Source organism: Passer domesticus, chromosome 9, assembly GCF_036417665.1.
Source record: "Passer domesticus isolate bPasDom1 chromosome 9, bPasDom1.hap1, whole genome shotgun sequence".
Taxonomy (NCBI): Eukaryota; Metazoa; Chordata; class Aves; order Passeriformes; family Passeridae; genus Passer; species Passer domesticus.
In genome coordinates, this window is record NC_087482.1 from 32,601,669 (window position 1) to 32,612,444 (window position 10,776).

Genomic DNA, 10,776 nt, shown 5'->3' on the forward strand with positions numbered 1-10,776 from the left:
TGGGACTTACCTAGGAACTATTTCTGCTATTTTTCCTGGCTGATACATTTTAAGTATTAGGATGTAAAAGGTACAGGATAATTGTTCTGTTTAGTGAATGGAACCCAGCCTGTTAGGTTACTCACATCTGTGGTAAATGTTTAATTAGACACCTTGGTAGCTTTACAAAACAACAATGTGAATGATCAAGTTTGACTTCTTTTTGTTTTACTCATGATGATCAGACTTTTGTTCTTTCCTAATAACCAAAGGCCAGCCAGGCTCACTTGGAGGAGTCAAAAACTGGGTCCCAGAAGGGTAAATGAATCATGATGTGAAACAGAGAAGTGATTTCAAAACTGAAAGGCCCAGAGAGAGATACTGTGTTTGCAGAAAATCAAAGACAGAAAACCAGGAAGGTCAGTGACCTGATTCTAAATGTGCTTTTTCTCCCCTTTCAAACAGGCACAGCAATGGAGAATTTGGATGTCCCAGTCCCAGATCTTACTGAAGAACAGCAAGGTGAGGGAAGCACACAAAAATCAGAGCTTTGGCTCATGCACAGTGCACAGCAGTGTTTGCCAGGGTGGGTATGAGTCAATGAAATCTGTTTCTTCTGAAAACGCACCCTATCTGTCTCCTTGCTTGTAAAAGGGAGACCAGCAGTCAATTCCCAACTCTTCCACAGCCTCCTGCTAGGCTTTGTGCACATGCAAGTGGGAATTAAGATATATGAAGGAGACTTTACTGTGCACTAAATGCCTGATGAGCAATCTCAGAACCTTGGTATCCAGTCCTTGGGGTCTTTGTGCCTGTCTGTAAAACAGCGTGGTCAGAATAAATACCTGTTAAATAGCTAGGAATACTTAGGGAACACTTGCCATGCTTCTCTAACTGAGAAACAGCATCACAGAGACATCAGTCATTTGTATGGACTACTGACATTTGTCTACTGTTTTGTGGCAGACTGGGATGCTTTATACAGTACAGCACCACTCTCTTTCCTGTGTGCTGTTATTGGGCAGTGTGTTACAGCCTGGTGTCTGTCTCCACACCTGCACTCAGCACCACAGGCACACTGCCATCAAACCCCCCTCTATTCCTGCACAGTGACAGGTTTGTTTTCCTTGCAGACATTCTTCAGAGAGCTTTTGCTGCTGATGCCAAGTACTTGGAGGATCATGAGAAAATGAACCAGTCCTTCTGGAAATCACTTGTGAAATGCTTGGCCACTACTGACCCACCTATCCTGAGTACTGAAGAAAAGAACAATGTAAGTTACCAAAGAAACACTTATCCTTGTTGTTCTACTTTTCTACGATACTCTGGGGAGAGAGAACACAGTCCCACTAGCTGATACACTGAATTATATTAAAAGGTGTAACAGGGCATTAGATAAAGGAGGTTCAGGCCACTGCTTTTTAGTTCACTGCTCTCCATGTGCAAAAATAACTGGCTCTGTGTAAATTCCTCAGAATCCGATCAGCTCACTATGTTCTAGGCAGGACCATTGTTAGTCACATTTTGCTGTAAGATACTGCAGCAATTTCATGGCCTTTTTCAGACCCTATAGCTGTATTTCTCCAGCTCTCTGAATGGTTAACTCTTGCCCACCATGCTGTTTTTGCCAGTTGATAGCTCTGCTCCGAGTTATTACTCTTTGTCCCAGTTTTCCCTTTGTATAGTAGGAGCAGGGGATTACATTTCCCATAGGGTGGGATACACTCATTTGCCCATCAGGGTGTGCTTCTACAGGCTGTGTTTTATTGGAAAGACCATTTGCTAGTTACTTACCTCCTTTTCAGCTCCTTAACAGCTGTGATGTCCTCCCTGGAGGTTGTGCTGCCTGCCTGAAAGCCATAGAGAAGAAAGGAGTCAGGGCAATGGCTCTTCTTTACCTTTTGCTGAAGACTTCCAACCCATCTGAGTACAGGCAGCTGCCCAGCTCCAAGGGAAAGGGTGAGTCCTGCCTGTCCTCCTGTCAGCTGTCAGTGGGACTTGACAGCAGCTTGAACATTCTGTTATGTGCTTGGAAGTGATTATTAGTGAACAACTGAACTGCCTGGAAGTGCTGCCCAGGAAAGGCAGTTAGGTGTGCTGGTAATGGGAGCCAAAGTTAGTATTTTACTGCGGTTAGGCTTGGCTGCTTCTGGTGAAAAAACTGCCTGTGTTTAGGGAGAGAGCATGTCCTGGGACGATGCTGCCAAAGAAGTTTCTCTGACTTGAGAAAGTTTTCCCTGATGTTTTTGTACAGACTGTTATCCAGCCAGCCAGGACTCCTCTGACCACTCTCAGTGGTAGGAAATCAGAGCTGAGCCAGGGAAAATATTAGTACAAATATAATTCTGTGGCAGCACATGCAAAACTAAAAGGAATGGACAGGGGATGGCACATAAGGTGCTGAACCTGGCAACAAGATAAAAGAGACTTGTTTGCATAGTTGTGCAGTAAGGAACTAAGGGCAGTTTCACAGGGTCCATAGTCATTGATTGTCTTTAATAGATGACAGAGGAGCACTCACTTAAGATCACCCTAAATTGGTAACAAGACCCTTGGGCTGTGAGCAGCCTCGAGGAGCTGGAGGAGAAGGAATCCCATCTACCTGCCTGTGCCCAAATCCTGCCCCTCCTGATGAAGAGATGCTCAGAGCCCCAGCCCTGGGCACAGAGCTGGGTGTGAACTGTTCAGTCAGCCCTGGCCACAGGAGCCAGAGCAGCAGGGATCCTGGTGTGGCCTGGCTCTGAGGGCTGTGCTCCTGTGCCACGAGAGGGAGCTGGAGCCGCGGCGTCGGCGCGGGGAGCCCAGGGCAGGGGGAGCCACCCTCTCCTGCTGAAGCATCGTTCAGCTGCTGCCGCTTCAGGGAGTGGGAATTTGCACAGGGGTAACATTATGAATAATTAAACGCCAGAATATGAAACTTTAGGTGTCTACCACAACCATTTAAGAAGGTCTAAACTGTAGTGTGTATGATGTTTTCGTTTGATGCTTTGTACTACCCTTTGTGTGCAAAAAACACAACTGAAATTAGACAAAGGGTCTGATTTTCTGTCCGGCAACTTTTAATAAAGCATTAGGAAATCTGTAATTGTAAAATAGAAAATGAAGTCACTGATAATGTTTTTCTTTTCTTTCTTTATAAAAAAAAAGATGAAAAATTGAAACTCTTGAAGAGTTTGGAAAGGAATTTTGAATATTCAGAAGAGGACAAAAAGTCTGAAAACTCATCCCAGGAGTCCATAGATGAAGATACACAAGGTAAAGAGGATTTATTTTATTTTCCCTGATACATAATTTAGTCTGACTGCATGTTTGTAAGGATTGACGTAGGAGATGTGGCAAGTCTGTAGAGCTCTGAATAAAGTAATAAATTGTGTAAAAGAGAGAACACAGAAAATTATCAGTACCTGATTCATAATCAGCAAAATAGTGGCTGCCACCCACTCTTGTGGAAGTTGGTTTCAGAAATGTAGAAATCTGCTGCAAGATTCCTTCCCCAAATGGAAGATCCTAACTTCTCTCTACAGCCCTTTATACAAGTTAATCCAGCTTCAGGTTTTGCTGAGTTTCACCTGTTCAGCCAGCTTTGAAGGGAGCTGTGAGGCAAAAGCAGCCCATAGTGATCCTTGCATTTCAAAGCCTTGATTTTTACTTTCCTATCGTTATATTATGAGCAAATAACTACAGTGCTGTTGTTTCTGATGCTGCTAGCACATTTTTCTTTACTCTGATGAACAAATACTTTCTCCTATCCAGACAGTGATGAGGAATATTTAGGAAGACAGAAGACTGAAGGCCAGTTACTTGGAGGTAGGACAAAGTGTCAACAGTTTGGCTTTTACTAGAGGCAGCCAATATAACCCAAAAAAAGAATTATTTTTTGCATTCTTTGGGTTGGCTGTTGAACAAAGGTATATTAACATATGTAGATATAAAAGAAAGACAAGTCAGAATTTGGCTGTAGGAAAGATATTTCCTACAAGATGAAGCTCAACTAATGTTGACACTCAGCCTTGCCCTGTGCTCAGAGTTGAACCAGGAAAGCTGCAAAATCTGCTGTTGTGGGAGGAGTCCTGCTGCCTGGGTCTGCACAGCTGCTGCTGAAATGCAGCAAGAGGGTTCTGAAAACATCTGTCACAGCCACTACTTAGAGGGGCTGCAGTCAGCCCACAGCACTGACTGGAGTTCATCATCACTTTGTTCCTGAGGCTTTTCCTTTCCTACCAAAGTACAGTGCAGATGAAGAAAATGTGCTGTGTCAATACACAGAAATACCTATAGAACTATGGATGTAAAAATGTAAAGCATTAATCTTTTAATTGAATGTCTTAAACTGAGCTCAGCCCGAATGTAAGAGAAGCTCATTTAAAATTTGCATTAGGAAATCTAATCTGTCTCACAGGAGTCTGATTCTACCTGAATCATTCTACCTCTCCAGATACTTGGAGAGGTGGAATAGCTGGGGGAAGAATTCAGTCATTTCCCACTTTTTGACTGCGTAACCCCCAGCAGAGGCACCCTCTGTAAGGAGTTAGAGTCAGTCTCTTCCTTGTCTCTGTAACACACCCACACTGATTTCAGGGAGCTGATGGGCTGGCACTGGCCCAGATACCCTCACTGCAGGTATTAACCTACCTCATCTCTGTGTCATGTTTTAGGAATACCAGCAGAGATGGTTCCCTACAGAGATTCAGGTAAGTGCTCTCAGCTCACCTCATCCTGCTGGAATGACTATAACTGCAGTGTGTTTTTTCTGACCTGCTGAGACATTAGAAAATAACTCTCAGGCTGTAAATCTCTTGTTTCCAGTTAGCCTGGTGTTGGGCCTGGGCACGGTGCAGACATTCTGTTGCGAGGCTGTGGTAGTGACAGGCTGACAGCAGGTGATTTGTACAAGGTGTTCTGGAAGATTAACCCATGTTTGTAGGCCTGCCATGTTCTCCCAAGATCAGCTCATAGCAGGCATTCTTTAGGGGAAAACCCAGCAGTTCTGTTGGGCAACTGTTCAGTCTTAGCCCAAAAAGTTAGAGGCAGTTTTTTCGCATTCCCTGAAGTCCTCTGGCTCCTGCTGAGCAGGGGTGCAAGGCTGGGAGGGACCTGGAACCTGGTTTCTGTAAGCAGTGATGCTTGGCTCTGAATGCACAGCACTCCCAGCAGGAGGTGCCAGGAGAAAGCCAGATGTCAGGCAACAGAGCAACAGTGCCAGGCAAGAGGCTTGCACAGACAGGCAGTGTGAAGGCAGACTTCCTCCCACCAGACACTGCTGCCCAGCCCCAGAATGTTTGTAAAAAACCCACAGCAGGAAATTGCCAACAGCTTAATTGCATTACTGAGCTCATCCCTCCTATGCCCAGGCCAAGGCCACAGGATGAGTTAGGAGAGACAAACAGCTCAGTGGAGCAGCCTTTGGAGAGGACATCTGCTCCACTTCTGTGCGGTGGAGAAGTTACAAATTGCAGCATAATCCCTTGGGGAGGTTTTTGAGTTCCCTATCCCCAGGGAGCCACAGGAACAGCAGGGCAGAGGGATCCATTGCAGGGCCACATTGCCAGGTGCAGAAAGGGTCATGGGACTTTTCTCCTTGGTGTTTGGCCTCTCTACCACTCCTCCCAGTTTTCTTGCAGGTGATTACTCACTGTGCTTCTTGGTGCTGAGTATGGTGGGAAGCTCTATATTTTTTTTTCATCAGAAGTAACAAAACTATATTTCTTTTCAGAAATTGCAAGAAGAGAAGATTCAGATGTAGATGGTGGGTACAAACATGCAAATAAAGAAGTTTATTTTATAGATGTTCTTTCAGGAGTTTTGCTTAGTGTGGTGAGGGCAGTACCAGCTCCTTGATGCCTAGAGATTGTCTAATCATAAAGTAGAAAGTTGAAAATGGGTAATAACATGGAATGCTTTCACAGAAGAAATACTGTGCAAGTTATTCCATGATGCTAAGTTACAGTGGGACTGTTGCATCTAGGAAGTAGAGTAATACAGGACAGACACTAGCCAACTGTGAATTGATGTTCTGCTAAATTCTTTATCTATAGATCTTTCATACAACTGCACAGAGTTGTATCTGTGAGTCAGAATAATGCAATACTATGGTATTAATAAGAAAATAATTGAGTTTGCCCCCAAACCAGAATGTGATCAATCCAGACTGTTCAAAGAGGCAAAAATCTGATGCCTCTATCAGGTGAGCCAGAGCAGAGTTTCTGTTCAAGGTTTAGTTGCTCTGTGGTTCAAAAGCACCACAGCAAAAGTTTAGAGCTCATGTAAAGGACCCTTCCAGTACTCACCTGTTACATCTTTAGAGAAAATTCACTGCCAGGTAGAGGTTGCCCAGTGTAGGGGAAATCATCATCTGGAACTTGTTCTGAATCAACTCCCAAAGGCTTGGGTGCAGCTTGAGTGCCTCAGGGGCTGCTCAAACCACCAACTAAGAAAAAAGGAAAAAAACTGCTACTTTGAACCTGTTGTTGGAGAGATGGTAAAATACTCAAGCCTTTCTGGCAATACAGGTGGGGAAAAAAGAGAATTTGGCAATTTTTTTCATGACAAAGTAAACTGCTCTGTGTTTAAACCTCTAAAATACCTCATTCGTTCTTATGTTGTTTTTTCTCTGTGCCAGTGTAGCTGCAGGAGACTCATTTCAGCAGCAGGTCTCATTTTGGGAGGTGCAGAAGTACTTGGAGTCAGGTGTTCGTAGAGGGATGATTCTCACACCCTCAGTAATGAAGGGGAGCTTTTTACTGTAGCTGTGGTTGTGCAAAGCACCCAGGGATCAAACTGAAGCTCCCTTGTACTATGGCTTTACTCCCCCACTGTCATTCTGAGACTATGGCTCGTCCCAGAACACATAGAAAACTCTCAGAGTACTTTAAAACAATTCTGTATTGTTAATGCAGCCATCTGGTTGTACTTTTTAAAATTCATTTTTAAAACCATGCTCTTTGGAATGATTTAAAAATTTCCAATTTGATCTTTCTGAAAGGTTTGCAGACCAACAAAAAGTTTTACATATATTCTGCTCTGACAATCTATTTCAGATACAAAAAGGGAAATAAACTTTAAACTCCTTAATTTCACAGTTCCACAGTAATAAAAGACTTCTCTTTTTTGTAGCATACGAGAAGGAGAGCACTCACCCACCTCAGTGCACATGGATGGGCATACGGAAGGATGGTAATTGATTTATTAAATCAAACTGATGTCAAACCTGTTGAACCTTAGTCCAAGAATAAGATCTCTGGTTCAAAAGCACCTTTTTTCCACTCATTTTTCCAACATGAGTGCTTAGTTGAAGTGCATCAAGGCTTCGTGATGAAAATCATTGAGGCCTCTCACAATGTTGAGCCTAGTGCCTGAGAAATCTCAGGGAAATTGATTTCATTCCATGAGTGATACCTGTACCTAAAGGTGAATTTGGAAGGGCCATGGCTGCAGTTGTGACCTAATCTTCCCTCTCAATTTCAGATGAATTCTTTCATTTTGTCATTCTTTGCTTTGCAATTGGAGCTTTACTAGTTTGCTACTACTACTACAAAGGTAAGGCAACATTCAATAGAAGGATGTATTGTTGCACTGTAGAAAAATGAACAAAGCTAACATTTATTTTGTTGCCTTAGATTGGACTATTTCTCTTGGAATTGGCTTAATCACCTTTGCTTCCCTGGAAACCACAGGGATATACTTTGGTCTAGGTAAGTGTCCCTCCAGCAGCAGCTGTGGCCCTGCACTAAGGACAAGGTCACACAGTTGCCACAGCCCATAAAACTGCTGGGGCTGAGATTCTGTAACTCACCACCAAACTCCCCCAACATCTCCCAGTTACAGAGGGGATGCAGACAAGCAGCCTTAATGCTACTGAAGGGAGAGGTTGACTCATTTTTCCTTCTCAGTGATCACAAGACCCTGAGTCACCTCTTTCTGCAGCAATGGCCGAATGCTGCGTTGCCATGACAACGTGTAATTTTAGCAGCAAGGCCTGTCTTCCCAGATGCACTGGATAAGATGCTGTGCATCCTGGCTGCCATGCATTCCCCTGGGACTGAGGATGAGCTTGGGGCAGCAGCTGTTGGAAATATTAAAACCTGTGCATTTTGACAATCCTTAAGGATGGTATAGGAGTGCTGACACCAGCAGCAAGTTATGGCTCCCCAACCAAGAAATTGTCTCCTCTGTAATCTCATGTTAACATGGTGGGAGGTTCTGGATGGTTCTCTCATGACTCAGACTGATCTTTCTTATTAATGATATTGCAGGTGTGCTTGTTTAAACAAGTGTCAGTGTTTGGGTTTTGCCATTTTTCTACTTTTTTATGTTTTATGTTGCTTACCTTATACATTTGTTTTCACACCCAGTGTACCGAATTCGGAGTGTCCTCGACAGCTTTGTTCCTCTGATTGACAGATTCAGGCCAAGAGGTAACAGTGCTCTTTTTCCTGACAGCATGCCTTCTCTGGACTTTGTTTTAGTTAAGAATTAAGACCAACTCATTTAAATGACAATTTCCCATCTTGTTGCCTTAAAAAAAAAGTTTTTCACTACAGTTCATTACAGCTGTTTGGGTTTGAAAATTATTTAGTCTTGACTCTCCCTGTGGCAGAACATTTTCACATTTTTAATACTCCACCCTGTATGGGGTATTATTTCCTGGCAATGTCTGCATAAGAATTCTATAGCTTAAATAAAAACTGGGGCTGGAGGGAGTCTTCACTTGTTGGGTCTTCAGGCTCCTGGTTCATGTTTATCCATGTTTATGGACACTAAACACAAAGAATACTGAAAAGCTGCATGGATACAGTGCAATCTGAACACAGCAGTCCTGACAGCAGTCTTTTTCTTCATCCCACAGGTATGAGGAAAGCTGCCTAGGAGGAGTATTTCAGGAGAGTTCCCCAAACCTGGCTGTCCAAATTTCCAGGACTAAAGGAACTGCTTTATGAGGTGAACCTAACAACCAAAGGCTAATGTGAAATACTGAAATGTGAAACCTCTGAAAAACATCACTCCTTTCCCTCCAAAATAAACCTGAAACTGGGGTTCTGGGCCCCTCCTCTGGATTCTGAAGTGATTTGGGGCTCAGCAGAGCTTGGAAGACAATGGAGATGTAGCTTTGTGTTCAATTCCATTGAAATACAAACACAATCACCTTCCCTGCCCCAGGCAGCCACGTGCTGGTGCATCTCTCATTTAACAAACCAGCCAGTCTGCCTGTGGTGTACCAGAAGCAGCAGACCAGTGTTCTGTGCTGGTTCTGGAGGGATTCTGGCCTCCTCCTCCTCCTCCTCCCCCCGGTGCAGAGCAGGCAGGGGCCGGCCCTGCCCTCCCAGCTGAGCCCCGGCGGAGCCGGCACTGGGGCTGATGAATCCATCCTGGCAGAACTCGGAGCAGTGGGCGGGCAGTGGTTTCACCCGAGGAGAGCTGGGGAGATGTTACAGGCACTGACAGTGCTGTAGTAATGAGATTATTAACAACAGCAGATTTCATCTTTTCTCAGGGGAAAAACAAAGTGCTTGATTTGACTCATCCCCCAACTTTTTTCTTTCTTTGAGGAAAATAAACACAAAACTTTGACATTCATTTCATTTTATAGGATGTGTTACACATTGCAAGAAGGTAGGGCTACTGCAATCATAGGAAGACTGCAACAAAACTACATTTTAAGAAAAATGTAAGGTCTTCATACCCACAGAATGATGAAGGCAACCAGTTGAACAGAAAAAGCCATAAACATGGACTTTTAAGGAAATGTAAATCTGAAAGCTATAAAGCCAAACAGTTCAGAGTTTTACAGGAACCATTTCAAGCCTTGCTCAGAAGATTAGAAAGGTTACTTTTTGTTGTACATGGTTTGAAGCACCAGTGTCAGTCACTCTTGCCTGCAGTTCCAGCTGCACTGCCAGAAACACCAACAGTTGCACTCAGGCCTGCACCAACACAGCACAGCTGCCACCCAATGCCTCAAGGGCTAAATTGTGCAAGAAATAATACAAGTTATTTCATAGTATTTATATGCTCCTTTACATGTCTTTGTGGAAATCTTTCACCATCCCAAACTACTGTATATTTTGTGTTAGTCTGCCAATAAAGTCTTGCTCAGACCACTGTAGCCATGCTAGTGGAAAATGGCTTTTGGGTGAACTGAAACTAGAATCACCCTGCTCTGATGAGAAGGGCTTTTTTAGTGTCCTCTGCTGTCTAATGTCTTTCTGAAAGGCAATTTGTGGAATAGTCAAGATGAGAAACATGTTTCAATACTTAATGTTTTAAATTTGGTACTCTGGAGTAAACATAAATTTTTAATTTTAACAGAAACCGCTTAAGGGTAAAATAAGCAAAACATTTAAAAACAGCAAAACATTTAAAAAGTCACCAAGTGCATCCCACCATGTGACATGAACAGCTGAGCCACTTAGAGCAGGTCCCATGAGAAAAGTCAGTTCTCAACAAAAAAGCAACGTACACATTGAGCTGCATCCTCTTGAGTACCTGGGAATTTCCTGCTCTTCTTCAAGATCCTTTAGTCCTTCTCAGCATCACCCTTGCTGTAGCATCAGCCAAGCACTCAAAACTACAAGTTCCTATGAAGCGTTCCAACTTTTTTTCCTTCACTTTTGCTGTCTGCACTACAATTCAGCCCAGGGCTCTGCTGGGCCTCACCTCCCTGTTGGTTTCCCAGGACCTGGAACATCTCATTCCACTTTGGCATCACCCTGCACATTGGGTACTTCCTCCTTGTCTTTGGTTTTAAATGGCTGGGGGCAAGGCAGACAGGAGGGGCTGCAGGTATTACCCCCCAACACC

The 10,776-nt window shown here is 43.7% G+C and overlaps 1 protein-coding gene across 9 annotated transcripts in view; it reads left to right on the plus strand.

Annotated features, from left to right (window-relative positions):
- The window catches only part of TMEM40 (transmembrane protein 40), a 42,225-nt gene that overhangs the window by 9,772 nt on the left and 21,677 nt on the right, over positions 1-10,776 (plus strand). For 8 of the 9 annotated variants that reach the window (XM_064432532.1, XM_064432527.1, XM_064432533.1 and 5 more), the window contains 12 exons: positions 445-501; positions 1,113-1,252; positions 1,785-1,938; positions 3,127-3,234; positions 3,733-3,786; positions 4,635-4,670; positions 5,693-5,725; positions 7,093-7,152; positions 7,444-7,515; positions 7,596-7,670; positions 8,331-8,393; positions 8,825-8,916. In XM_064432532.1, coding sequence (XP_064288602.1) covers positions 453-501; positions 1,113-1,252; positions 1,785-1,938; positions 3,127-3,234; positions 3,733-3,786; positions 4,635-4,670; positions 5,693-5,725; positions 7,093-7,152; positions 7,444-7,515; positions 7,596-7,670; positions 8,331-8,393; positions 8,825-8,844 — 864 coding nt within the window. In that variant the 5' untranslated portion in view covers positions 445-452 and the 3' untranslated portion in view covers positions 8,845-8,916. Of the gene's footprint in view, positions 1-444; positions 502-1,112; positions 1,253-1,784; positions 1,939-3,126; positions 3,235-3,732; positions 3,787-4,634; positions 4,671-5,692; positions 5,726-7,092; positions 7,153-7,443; positions 7,516-7,595; positions 7,671-8,330; positions 8,394-8,824; positions 8,917-9,565; positions 10,659-10,776 lie in introns of those variants that run through there. The other variant, XM_064432534.1, reaches the window with a different exon arrangement.